Source organism: Diabrotica virgifera, chromosome 3, assembly GCF_917563875.1.
Source record: "Diabrotica virgifera virgifera chromosome 3, PGI_DIABVI_V3a".
In the NCBI taxonomy this organism is placed as follows: domain Eukaryota; kingdom Metazoa; phylum Arthropoda; class Insecta; order Coleoptera; family Chrysomelidae; genus Diabrotica; species Diabrotica virgifera.
Genome location: NC_065445.1, coordinates 83,528,735 through 83,543,448, shown reverse-complemented (window position 1 = coordinate 83,543,448; position 14,714 = coordinate 83,528,735). Strand labels below are relative to the sequence as shown.

The window sequence follows — 14,714 nt, the reverse complement described above, 5'->3', positions numbered from 1 at the left end:
GGGCTTTAAGAGGTAGTGCTCATTTTTTGACGTACAATTATGTATTTTATATTCACCATTGGCGTGCATACGGGTCATATAACCCGGTCATATACCCTGTATGCACGCCAATGGTGAATATAAAATTTTTAGTTGTATGTCAAAAAATATAAAATAACTACCTCTTAAAACCTACCAAATTTCATTTGCATACCTCTACCGGTTTTAGAGCAATAAATAAATCGCCAGTTTGTAAGAAAAAATTCAACATCTCGTATTTCGAATGCGAAGCATTTGCGGACGTATGTTTATAAACAAACTGTCATTATTTTTTCATGTAGAATTAGCCCTTAAAGTTTGTCGTACTTATTTAGAAATACCCTGTATTGATGAAAAACATGGCTAATTGTTAAAGTACCTAACTTTTTTATTATCGTACATAAGTGAATGAGTCAAAAAACATAATGTTAAGAAAGCCTAAGAACACAATTGAGTTTTAATTTCAATATTTTTTAAATGCTAGAATATTCCACAGGGTGTTCCGAACTTTGAGGAAAAACACAGTAGTATTGTTACACCTGGTATATTATGACATTTACATGTTCAGCAACAATATTACTAAATCGATATTCATAAAGAATAAGTCTATAACATACTAAAAAAATCACTAAAATCGGATAACAGGTTTAGGAGATTCGAGACATCAAAAATGACCCATTTTTAAGGTGTCCCAATTTTTTTGGCCAGGAGTGTATTTTAGATATGGTAGTTGTTTGACTTGTGTAAATAGTTCCAAAGCATATCCCGTTTTTACCCTTGTCGACGCCGGTGTTGTTCCTTGCTAGCCCGTTATCGAAAGTCGCACATGTCGCGAAGACGAGGATCGGGCGCGTACCATTTGAAACCAAAAATTCTTCCACCATGATTTAAGAAAAATAGACGCATTCAGACCACTCGAGGGTATACACACGCCAAATAGTGTTGGTTTCGCCGTTGATGTTTTGATTGTGAGTTTTTACCTAAATTTAATTACCTTTTATTTATTATTATCCCTTTATTGCTTTTGAGTTATTTAGCAACCAATTATTTGAATTTGTGTATATTATATTGCGCTTGTGGAGAACTACCATTTTCTCTCAATATATGCTATCGAAGGTATAGTTGATTAGCAGGTGTTTAGTGTTTATTGCTTGTTTTTGATTTTAATTATTGTTTCGTTCAATATCTGCTATTATTAAACACACACAGTAGTCGTGTCAGCTACTTATTTATGAAAAACATTTTACTATCTCTTGAACATACTAGTGATGTTGATTATATGTAGTTACTTTCGAGTATTCGTTACAAATCGTTACTTTTGTATAAAGTAATCATTTACAGTATTCGTTACTTTGATTACTATGATTACTTTTGTTACTTTTGTATTTGAGTACCGGTAATAATATCGAGAACCGTATTTTTCAGTAGGTAGGTATTTTGTGTAGGTATTCCGATATAACAACTACAATAGTCGTAGTCGTTACTCGCTCTTATACGATTGGTACGAAGTAACGAAGTAATAAGAGTAATCAAAGTAGATACAATAGTCGTTACTCGCTCTGATACGATTGGTACGAAGTAATCAGAGTAGTCAAAGTAATCAAAGTAGATACAATAGTCATTACTCGCTGTGATACGATTGGTACGAAGTAACGAAGTAATCAGAGTAATCAAAGTAGATACAATAGTCGTTACTCGCTCTAATACGATTGGTACGAAGTAATCAGAGTAGTCAAAGTAATCAAAGTAGATACAACAGTCCTTACTCACTCTGATACGATTGATACGAAGTAACGAAGTAATCAGAGTAATCAAAGTAACGATTTGCCTCTCTGTATAGTAATCGTTACTTTTGGTATTCGTAAGTAAAGAGCACTTTGTAACGAATAGTTACTTTTTCAACATCACTAGAACATACCGCTAACCCCTAACCACTAAATGTGTTTCAATTGCCATTTAGTGGTAAAATAACAGTTTAAATAAAACACATTATTTTAATGAAATAATAAAAATAAGTGAATTCAGGAATCCTATGTAATAAACATAATACCAATACACAAAAGAGGTGTTCAACATCAAATAAAAATACCTAAAGCTTACCTGTCCTATTGATACCGTGCAAGTTCGGAAGAGCGACAACTGGTTTCATAGCTCGGCAACATTTTTAGCACTTTTAATTATATTCGCCAAATTTATTAGTCCTGGTTACTGGATAATTGTCAAGGCCATAGCCCAAAAAAGAATAAGAAGACAAAGTAATATTGAGGTTATGTCATTGTACTACAAGCAAAATACCATTAATTAAATTCAGTTTAATAATTGCATATCATATTAATATTGTGGAGCAACATATAATTTGTACAATTTATAACACATCATTTGCGAAATCCCATTTTCTTCAATGACAGTAGGAATGGAATATACGACAATTTGACAATTTCAATTAATATGAATTATTTAAGAAATATATGTTAAGAAAGTCGCAATATTTGTCCGCTATTCGCGCACGATCGCTTCTCGTATCCCCTCCAAGTACTTGCACACAGCGAATAAAGAGATCTTTTTACCGGATACAAGCACCACGTGCTAAGATTCACTTTTTCGTTTCGAGTTAACATTTCGTTTCATTCCTACAACTACATACAAGACTACAACAACTGAATAATTATTATTATTTTGAAATGCCGTATACACTTCGATTAATACTATATTTTCGCCGACTGAAGTGAATTTCTTTTCGTTGAAAATAAAAATTTTAAAGGTAATAACTAGCATGAAATGAAAACGTTTCTTTAAACGTATTTTAATGTCATTAATCTTACGTATTTAAAATCACCTACAAAAGACGTCTATATGACGTAATGTTCAAACACGTGTATATATTCAACCATATTCAACACTTGGTTGTCTGGGATATTCTTAGCAAAAAATATATCATAGAAAAAAAAACGAAAAAGATTGTATTTGTGAAGTCTATAGTTCCAGCAAAAGCAAAGTTGTAGCTCATGAAAAATACGTTCTTATTCAAATCCAAATCGAATATTTCAACGTGAAATAACAAAACAATGAAGCATTTTTCGGGAAAATCCCTTAAAATTTTTTTAAAGTGTTTAAAAAAGCTCTAATTTTATTTTTTTTTTATAAAAGTCTGTAGCATGCAAACTAACTGAGTTATGCCCAAAGTAAGGATGGCTCCTTTCTTTTTGTAAAAAAAAATCGTGAAAATCTACCTCTATTTAGCACCCCGTATGAAATTAATATTTACCGCTTCACAAACAATTTACTTTACTTAGGTATTGTTTATATGATCTGCAAGTTTCACCGGTTTAAAGTTCTTATTTTTGAAAGAGCTGTAGTTGAAAGGGCTTGAACGAGTCGCTAATCACAAGTGTATGCAAACTTGGAACGGTCATATATTAACCAACTTTCGTCTTACACAAAAACATAATGAAACTAGCATATTTATAGAAGCAAACCTACATTTTTACTCTTTGAGATTTTTAGTATCGCTAATACCTTTTAAGTTATTTTTAAACAAGAGCATTTTTCCAAAATACTTAGCAACAATTTTTTTTACTATAAAACCAATTTTTTTCAAAAATAAGCACTTTGAACCGGTCAAACTTACAGATCGTATAAACAATACATATACATAAAATATATTATATAAAGTAAATGATAGAGCAGTCACTATTAATTTTATTTAGAGTGCTAAATACGGGGAGATTTTCACTTTTTTACCAAAAAAAAGGAGCCAACTTTATTTTGATTATTTTGAGCGTGACTCGCTTAGTTTTGATGCTAGAAACTTTTATTTATAAAAAAATAAAAATAAAGGTTTTTTAAACACTTTTATTTTTCATGAGCTACAACTTTGCTTTTACTGGGTCAATAAACTCCATCACCATTTTTTGTTGTTTTCTATGGGCTACATTTTTATCAATAAAATATTTTGTGAGTTATTTGCGAAAAATCGTGTTTTTTTTTGTTGAAAAACACACATTTATAGAACAAAAGTTACTTAATTATTAGTCAATTTATCCATTTCCGGACTTATCTTAAACGTATGTTTTTTCGCCCCCGAGAAGAGGCGACTTTCACCTCCAAATAAAAGCAACCATCGGCACAAGTCCAATGTTGAACTGGAGGTTAAGTAGAACTTAAAACTAAATTTTCATGCAATTCGTAGATGACTCTGAAAATTACACTCCAAAATGATTATTTACTGGGCTACGGGTCTTTTTAACTTTTATAATTATGCTTAGTTTTATCATTTTAACAAATATTCTTTTACAGAGTCTCTAATAAAAACGAGTTTATTTCTTGTATTATTTATAAAAGTTAAACTAAGACAATTTAAAAATACTTAATATTTTTTAATAACTTATTATTTTTTCTTAAAAAAGTTCATTAGAGTAGGCTGGTTTTGCATGTTATTTTTCTTGCCCTTTTTACCCTTTCCCCCTTTAGGAGGGGATACATCATTTTCCGATGAGGCACTATTTTTCTTTTCCATTTTAGGTTTTTCTATTTTAGGTTTTTCCATTGGCTCATTTTTAACTGGCTTAGCGGGTTCGTCATCTTCCGGGGCCGATTCATAGACATATTCAGTTTTTGTTACTAGAAATAAAAAATATACATTAAAAGTTATGCTTCAGTCCTGTTTTCTGATTTGAAAATCAGTTTGTTTGAGGCGATAAGAATACTTATGGTAGGGGAACCCAAGCGGGATTTTTGCAGTTACTCGAGCGCGTCAGAAAATCACACGGGGAGAAACCTTGTACCCTGTAAATGTACCTTTACCATATATTGGATCTTAATACAGGGGAGTTCGTTAAGGGGGGTCCAAAAAATATATCCTTAGCAAAACTCGAAATCGTTAGATTAAGATAAGGTAAGTTAAGTACATGCAGAACAGTGTATACTTCAAAAATCTGATGGTTTGAGCGGGGAGTAAGGAAATGGGCGAGTCACAAAGTTTCACAAGAAAAACGCGAATATTTCGAGAAATAAACATCAGATCGAAAAACTAAGAAATATGTAAAAATAAAATAAAAATTCCATTTTTATTCAGTTGGAATGCGAAGGCAAAACAATCTTATTTTTCACTTAGAATACGGAGCGCAGTCCAGCCCTCTGAATCGACGATTTTCGACTCTTGTTGGAGTCTCATCGGAGAGAACGTAGGCCTGCTCCTCCATACTCTAAGTGACCAACACCGAGAGTTTATCCCCACACCGCAACTGACGTGAATTGACTAGGTGACTAGCGTCATCTGGCAATTGAAAGATGAAGTTGTTTTCAATCCTAATAGCAATATTAATAATATTTAAAAATATTAAAATAATACTAAAAGATTTTTAAATTGAAAACTTATTGGTCCATTTCCTTGGTAACACCTCCATGGCTTCTAAAATTTGCAAAATTTGGATGCTGAAGCGAAGAAGACAAGAGGGAATTCAAAAAACTTACAATTCACGACTCCGTCTGTTCAGCTGGTAAATTCTTACCAGAAAAAGAATAAATTGGAAAAACAAAGACGAGATTCGATATAGAGAGATATATCGACAAATAAGATACGAGGTTAAGCGAGCAAAAGAGGACTGCATGGAACAAAGATGTCGTGAAATGGAAGAACTGCAAAGAAAACATGACGAGTTTAATATACATAAAAAGCTTAAAGAAATTACCTATACTCAGAGAAAAAGAACTCCTCACTTTATGAGAAACTCTAACGGTAAAATAATTCTCGACTTGGATGAAAAAAGGAATAATGGACTAACTATATAAAAGAGCTTTTCCTGGATACGAGGCCACCACTTAACACCACAAAGTATACGAGTACTGGTCCTAGTATTTTAAAAGCGGAAGTAGAGAAAGCCATCAAACAGAGCAAAAATGGGAAATCTCCAGGCCCTGACCAAATACCATCAGACTGGCTCAAACTTCTGGATGACGACAATGTCTCACAACTAACAAACATTTATAACCATATATACGAGACTGGAATGATGCCACAGATATGGTTAGAGTCTACATTTATTTCACTACCAAAAAACCTAATACATCATCATGTAAAGACTTTAGACTAATTAGTCTCATGAGCCACTCTCTCAAGCTACTTCTTAAGATAATTCATAATAGAATCAAGCAGAAATGTGAAGAGACAATGGGAAACAAACAATTCGGTTTCAGAGAAGAACAATTTTTGTTCTCAATGTTAACATTACTTCAACGATCATGGGAAGTACAGAAACCAATTTACGTCTGCTTTATAGATTTTGAGAAGGCGTTTGATAGAGTTCAACATGACAGGTTGTTTGAATATCTAGAAATGATTGGAATAGATGATAAAGATCTGAGACTTTTACAACATCTATATTGGAATCAAGAAGCTTCTATTCTGGTAGATGACAAAGAAACAGATAAAATTTGCATTCAAAGAGGTGTCAGACAGGGTTGTGTGTTATCCCCAACTTTGTTAACGTATACTCAAAACTAATTTTTAATGAAGCCTTGGAAGGACAATGTGGAGTTAGAATCGGGGGAGAAACTATTAACAACATCAGATATGCAGACGACACCGCGATCATGGCTGAAAATATCGAAGATCTTCAATTCCTTATAGATCGAGTCACTAGAGAATACTCCAATAACGGACTTAACATAAATGCAACAAAGACAAAGTTACTTGTGGTTAGTAAACAAGACGTCGGCCCTATGCAACTAATTGTCAGTGATTAACCAATAACAAAAGTTAACCATTTTATATACCTAGGATGTTGGATAAACGAGACACTAAATCCTAATGAAGAAATTAAAACTCGTATAGAAATTGCAAGTGGAGCATTTATGAAACTTAGATCTATTCTGAGCAACTCTCAGCTGAACTTACAACTAAGAATCAAGTTCCTAAAATGTTATGTATATCCTGTATTACTATATGGATGTGAAACCTGGATCATGAAGGTTAACATGATGAACAAATTAGAAGCCTTTGAGATGTGGTCGTATCGTAGAATGCTCAGAATATCTTGGGTTCAACGCATTTCAAACAGAGAAGTCTTAAACAGAGTAGGTCAAGGCGAAGGTGATTTAACCAAGATGATAAAAAAGAGAAAACTTGAATATCTGGGGCATATAATGAGAGGTAGCAGATACAGGATGCTGCAGTTAATACTCAATGGAAAGATCGACGGAAAAAGAGGAATTGGTCGGAAGAAATATTCATGGCTCCGAAACCTTCGTCAATGGACTGGCTTATCAGCAGATCAATTGTTACATGCCGCACAAGATCGAGAACGATATCGGCAAATTGTTATGGAAGCTACCCACGCCTAAAAATTTGGGCATGGTACTTAAAGAAGAAGATATTTTAAGTTACACTTTTAGATACAAAAAAGATAACAACAAAAGATAATAAAAAAGAAAAGATAATAACAAAGTTTTAATGTATGACGTTATTGTAAGGGTTATTAAGCAAAAGTATTTTAAGCTTTTTAACTCATATTTAAAAAAATTGGCTGTTATTAATTTGGTACCAAATGATCTCAAAACGTAGAATATATAAAAAATTAGAACAACAGAGAAGCATTATATGCAGTAAATGAGCTAATACAGAGATGTTTAGATGTAAACCAGGACATCTATGTCTGCTTCCTAGATTATAACAAGGCACTCGATACGGTGAAACATAATCCGTTAATAAAACTACTGAGAACAAAGAAAATCGGCATACGGGATATAAGAATAATAAATAATATGTATTATGAACAAGAGGCTGTCATAAGAATAAATAATTTAAAAACTAGTAAACTAGAAATCAAAAGAGGTGTTAGATAGGGATGTGTCTTATCGCCATCACTGTTTAATGCATACTCAGGGGAAATATTCAAAAAAGCATTAGAAGATGAAGTAGCAGGCATAAAAATAAATTTTCTACCCTTATGTGAAATTAGATATGCTGATGAGACAACACTAATAGTAGAAAATATTACAGATTTACAAAGAATTTTAGATAAGGTTGTTGCAACGAGTGAAGAATTTGGTCTGACACTAAACATAAAGAAAACGAAATTCATGGTTATATCAAAGAATAACATATGAGAAACATCAATCTGCACGTAAATAATAAGACAATAGAACGAGTTCAGAATTATAAAAATTTAGGGACAAACAATAATGAAACAAACGATTATACCAAAGAAAACAGAGGTAGAATAGAAATGGCTTCAAGTGCATTCAATAATATGAAACAAATATTATGTCGTACAGACCTCAACCTAAATCTTAGAAAAAACGAGTACTAAAGTGCTATGTATTTTCTGTTCTTTTGTATGGTGTGGAGACATGGACTCTTAATGAACAATGTCTCAATAGATTGGAAGCATTTGAAATGTGGACATATCGAAGAATGCTGAGAATCTCCTGGATATACATAAAACCAATGAACAAGTACTAAGAAGAATAGAAAACAGCAAGGAGATACTGGATTCCATCAAAATAAGAAAACTACAATATTTGGGTAATATAACACGTGGTGACAGATATGAACTCCTAAAATTAATAATGCAGGGAAAGATTCAAGCAAGGTGCAGCATAGGTAGAAGAAAAATGTCCTGGCTGAGAAACCTCAGAGAATGGTTTGGATGCAGCTCAACTGAACTCTTGTTAGTAGTGTCAAAAGTTAGAATAGCAATGATGATTGCCAACCTTCGTTTTGGAGATGGCACGTAAAGAAGAAGATCTCAAAACAAGAATTAAAGAGGAACAAGATCTTACCAATGAATCCCTCTTCATCCATATAGGTCTTATCAACTGCTTTCCTTATTTTGTTTTTGGGAGCTAAAGGTTTCTTCGCTGCTGGTGATGGAGCACGTTCAGGTTCTTCGTCAGACTTTTCTACAATATCTTCTTCATCATTTTCAAACATATCTAAAACAAACAGGTTATTTGAATTATTATACTTAAAGCAGGCTTTGGCTTCCGTCAGCAAGCTTCTTTTTAGAATTTACATTTGAATTATGTACACTGACCGGCACAAAAAACGGCCACCCCACAAAATGGGTAATTTTTGATTGAATTTCCTAAAGCTGTTGTCCGATTTAAGTGATATGTCCTTTGTTTTTTAAGTCCTTATATTTTAACAATATTGCTGTAATAAAATTGTTGCTAGACAGGTAAATTATCATTGTATACCGGGTGTACCAATCAAACTGTGTTTTATTCTCAAAGTTCACCACACCCTGTGGAATATTCTAGCATTTATAAAATATTGAAATTAAAACCCAACTATAGCCTCAGGTTTTCTTAACATTCTGTTTTTTGATTCATTCGCTTATGCTGAATAATAAAAAAGTTAGGTACTTTAACAACTAGCCATGTTCTTCATTAATACAGGGTGTTTATAAATAAGTGCGACAAATTTTAAGGAATAATTCTGCATAATAAATTATTGACCGTTTGATTATAAACATATGCCCGCAAATGCTTCGTTTCCGATATACGGGATGTTGATTTTTTTCTTACAAACTGACGATTTATTTATGGCTCTAAAAACCAGTTGAGATATGCAAACAAAATTTGGCACCATTGGCGTGCATGCGGGTAATATTGCCCGTCATATTACCCGTATGCGCGTAAATGGAGAATATAAAATTCTTAATTGCATGTCAAAAAATATGCAATAACTATCTTAAATCCTACCAAATTTCATTTTCATATCTCAACCGGTTTTAGAGCAATAAATAAATCGTCAGTTTGTAAGAAAATAATTCAACATCCAGTATCTCGGAAACGAAGCATTTGCGGACATGTGTTTATAAAGCAAACGGCCATTATTTTTTCATGCAGATTTACCCCTTAAAGTTTGCCGCACTTATTTAGAAACACCCTGTATTAAGTAAGAACATGGTTAGTTGTTAAAGTACCTAACTTTTTTATTATCCAACATAAGCGAATGAATCAAAAAACAAAATGTTATTAAAACCTGAAGCTATAGTTCAGTTTTAATTTCAGTATTTTATAAATGCTAGAATATTTCATAAAATGTGGTGAACTTTGAGAATAAAACACAGTTTGATTGGTACACCCGGTATACAATGATAGATTACCTGTCCAGCAAGAATATTATTACAGAAATTTTGTTCAAGAATAAGGCTATAACATATTAAAAAAATCACTTAAATCGGACAACAGGTTTAGGAAATTCAAGACATCAACTATTACCCATTTTTTGGGGTGGCCGTTTTTTGTGCCGGTCAGTGTATATTAAATAAAGAAAAAAATTACCATCACTTTCAGAATCCATTCTTTCAACAATTCTTTTCCTTTTCTTAGCAGATTTGTCTTGACTTTTTTCTCGTTCTCTCTTATTTTTATTTTTTTTATTCTTAATATCTGATTTCTTTGTATTATTTTTCCCCTCATCTTTGACAACTTCGTGGGGCTCTTCCTTTTTATCAACCGTTGTCTCTTTTTTAATTTTTTTACTATCTACTATAAATTCTTCACTACTTTCTTGAAAGTCAACCTCCATTAATTCTTCTACTTCACTAGGTTGACTACTGATTGTTGAATATTCCCTTTTGATTCCATTTTCACTCTTTACACTTGAACTGGATGAAGTTTTTGAGAAGAATGCAGAAAGCCCTCCTTTGGGTTTATTGTTTGTAGTGGATTTTTTGTCAGCTTCTTTTTCTTTATTATTCTGTGTTTGCTAAAAAATACATATAATAATAAAAACAGTATGATTGACAGAAATTAAATAATTGACAAATATAATAAATATGAAATACTTCTGAAAAATCAATTAAAAATGGTTTTAGAAATTTAGAATATAGTCGACCTAATATGCAAACTGCGTAACTCCATTTATCCAAATTTTACAGGAGATACAAAAAACTGTCTCTCTAAATATGACTAATGCGAATACTACGTATCTCCCATTTTAAAAGATAGGATGGTAAAACGGGATATTTTATAGATACACCTTTCACTAACATTTTTGTATATTGTTTAATAAGTAGGTATTCAATATTACTTACCACCAACATTTTCTTGAAAATATCACTTTCTAAATAGTGATAGGTTAGTCATGTGGTATGACAAACTATGGAGTTACGTATTTTTCATACTAAATTTGTCGGCAAAGGAGATACGGTGTATACGAAGAGGTCGCTATTTACTCATCTGGTAAAAAATATGCATGTGCGTCAATTTTTAAACGATAAGTAGGGACTTTTCAAACAGATGGCAGTAATAGCTCATTTTCAGAGAATTATTGAGTTACTTAGTTTACAAATTAGGGCGACGATATGAGATTGACATATTTTAAATTGGGGGAAATTCAGGAAGAATTTTGTAACGAAAAATCGATAATCTAGGCTCCTATGTTAAATCTTGTAACCTACAGGTATCTTAGTAGTTCTCATAGTATCATATGTAGGTACAACAAAAATGAATAGAGGTAAAATTACTTGTAATGAAATTGACTATCAAAATATGTAATTAGTACAAAAAACTTTCATTGTGTAAAAGAGAAAATTTGCAAAAAAAATAATGTTATGGTGTGCTTATGAGAAATTGAAAAGCTCAATAAAGTTGCTAAAAATATGGTAAAAGAACAATGGCACAAAATTCGAATATATTCGAACGGCACAAAGTACTAATGTCTAAGAAAATACCACACAAATTATTTGTATTAAAATGTTCAATCCTAAAAAAGGTCGCATTTCGAAAAAAAAAACAACATTCTTAAATTAGTTTTAAACGATTTACGTCGTGTTTTATGTAAAATTATCATTGTGGAAGAACATCCTAAGCTTATTCATCTTCATAGGGAGGAACCATCTTGGGAACAATTCAAGTGTCAGACCTGAAGGGACCTTGGGTCCAAGGCCAGATAATGGAGGAGGGTTGGACAGGCTAGTAATCTATCCCCGAAAAAAAAACATTAGTACCAAACGCTCAAAAAAGCCTCGGAATGGATGGATATTAAGACAACAATATTGGCAAGGGAACATGGATTTCTCTTTTGGAAGTTAGAACTTTGAAACAGACGCTGAGCGTTAAGCACCCTACTCAGTGAATTGAAAAGATATGAGATTGGTTTGGCAGCAATTCAGGTGGCATTTATAGTTGATATTAAACTGAAACAAAATTCAGTTATGGGAAATACAACAGTATGGTGCAAATGAGAGGAATAAATTCGTTATTTCGTAAACCGGCGACATTAAGGAAAAATCCCGAAACAGGTCGATTTTAATTTTTAGATTATGATATTTTAGCATATATATCACACGCGTGACGTCATCTATCTGGGCGTGATGACGTAATATTTTTTTTTAAATAAGAATAGGGGTCGAGTGCTATCTCATTTGAAATGTTATTCAATTCTCTATTCAGTAATGTAAACATTAACATAATTATTTATACAGGGTGTCCAAAAACAATTTTTTAAATTAAATTAATTGACAAAAATAGAAAGAATGCATGTAATTTATTTAATACAAAATACTTTTTACTGTTTTCAGAAAACAGAAAAAAAAATGTTTATTTCAAAAATAAACATTGCTGTTCGCTTAAATTCAATGTTCAAGCCAGCTCCCGCTAGGCACATGCTTTTTGGAAGTTTGAACAATTAATTTAATCGAAAAGTAATGCTAATTTTTCGAATAAACATTTTTTTTCCTGTTTTCTTACAGTAGTAAATGTATTTTGAATTAAATAAATTACATACATTCTTCTTTTTTTGTCAATTAATTTAATATAAAAAAATTGTTTTTGGACACCCTGTATAAATACCGATGTTAATGTTTATATTACTGAACAGATAATTGAATAACCTTTCAAATGAGCTAGCACACGACCCCGATTCTCATTTAAAAAAATTATCGATTACGTCGTCTTGTCCAGATGGATGACGTCACTTGTGTGATATATATGACAAAATATCGTAATTTAAAAATAAAAATCGACCTGTTTCGGGAGTTTTCCGTAAAGTCGCCGGTTTACGAGATAACGAATTTATTCCTTTCATTTGCACCATACTGTATATACCGGGTGTCCACTTATATTTTCCCCCATTTTAACTGCCTATAACTTCTAAACGGCTCAAGATAGAAATATGCGGTTTTCGCTGAAATGTTTTATTTTAGTAAAAGTTTTGTCTCAATAGACTGAATTTTTTATATCGCTTTCAAATACGAAAAGAAAATGGCGGATTTTTGAAAAAAACGTTGTTGACTTTTTTTTAATGGAACACCCAGTATATTTTTTTGTAAATTAAAAGAAAGGTCACTCACCTATCCAGCGATATAAAGTTTTTCAAAATCGGTTGTGAAATCACTGAGTAATTAATTTTTAAAATGAGAGGTGCAACGTGGATATCACAGCAAATTGATATTATGTTATGTGATTTCCACATTGCATCTCACATTTTAAAAATTAATTGCTCAGTCATTTGGCCACCGTTTTTAAAAAAATTTATATCGTTGGATAGGGAAATGACCGTCTTTTCAATTTTTTAGGTAAATTACCATTTTTTATGACGCTTTTAAATTAAAAATGGCGGATTTTTGGAAAGGAAACGTTGTTGACTTTTTTTATTGAAACACCCAGTATGTTTTTTTGTAGCTTGAAAAAACGGTCATTTACCTATCCAGCGATATTAAATTTTTTAAAATCGGTTGTCAAATGACTGAGCAAATAATTTTTAAAATGAAAGATGCAATGTGGAAATCACATAACATAGTATCATTTTGCTTAGTTATGTTATTTAGGTATGTGATATCCACGTTGCACCGCTTATTTTAAAAATTAATTACTCAGTGATTTGACAACCGATTTTGAAAAACTTTATATCGCTGGATAGGTGAATGACCTTTCTTTCAATTTACAAAAAAATATACTGGGTGTTCCATTAAAAAAAAGTCAACAACGTTTTTTTCAAAAATCCGCCATTTTTATTTTCGTATTTGAAAGCGATATAAAAAATTCAATCCATTCAGATAAAACTTTTACTAAAATAAAACATTTCATCGAAAACCGCATGTTTCTATCTTAAGCCGTTTAGAAGTTATAGGCAGTTAAAATGGGGGAAAATATAAGTGGACACCCGGTATTTTTGAAGACTCAGATAAACAGGTCGAGATCACTTCAGAGAACAGGATCAGTAATCTTGGTATTGGGTCATTTGTGTCTTTGCTGATGGAACTACTGTCATAAAAAAGACTTTGTTATCAATGAACACTTAAGTGTCTATGTGACTATATCTGGACACACGTAAGTGCTGTTAGTATTAACTAAAGAACAGTTGAGCCAGGTGTAAAGGTAAGACAAAATGCGTTGGTTGTTAAAGCGTGAATAATTAGATACTGGGTGTTACTGACTATGTCTTAATGTCTCCAAATGGACATATAGTTATGTAAAATGTGTATCCAAACATGTAAGAGATTAAGATGTTAGTATACAAAAATAAATATTTAGTGTAAAGATCTAGATCGTTTTTGAACAACCCATTACTAATTACAAACAATGAGGTTTATGTAATTTACTATTTTACTTGGGGAATGAGGTTTATACCTCTTCTTCTTTTTGTGCCACTCCTATCGGAGATTGGAAATCATCAAGGATACCCTGACTTTGTTTACAGCTGACCTAAAAAGTTCATTAGTGGTGCAACCAAATCACTCTCT

General features: G+C 32.1%; 1 protein-coding gene across 1 annotated transcript in view; it reads right to left on the bottom strand.

Moving 5' to 3' along the window:
- Nucleotides 1–4,316: 4,316 nt before the first annotated feature.
- The window catches only part of LOC114327285 (DNA polymerase delta subunit 3), a 34,146-nt gene continuing 23,748 nt past the window's right edge, over nt 4,317–14,714 (bottom strand). The window contains exons 4-6 of the mRNA XM_028275846.2: nt 10,309–10,735; nt 8,800–8,952; nt 4,317–4,638 (exon numbers count right to left, since the gene is read on the bottom strand). Of these exons, the coding sequence (XP_028131647.2) occupies nt 4,406–4,638; nt 8,800–8,952; nt 10,309–10,735 (813 nt within the window). The 3' untranslated portion in view covers nt 4,317–4,405. The remainder of the gene's footprint in view (nt 4,639–8,799; nt 8,953–10,308; nt 10,736–14,714) is intronic.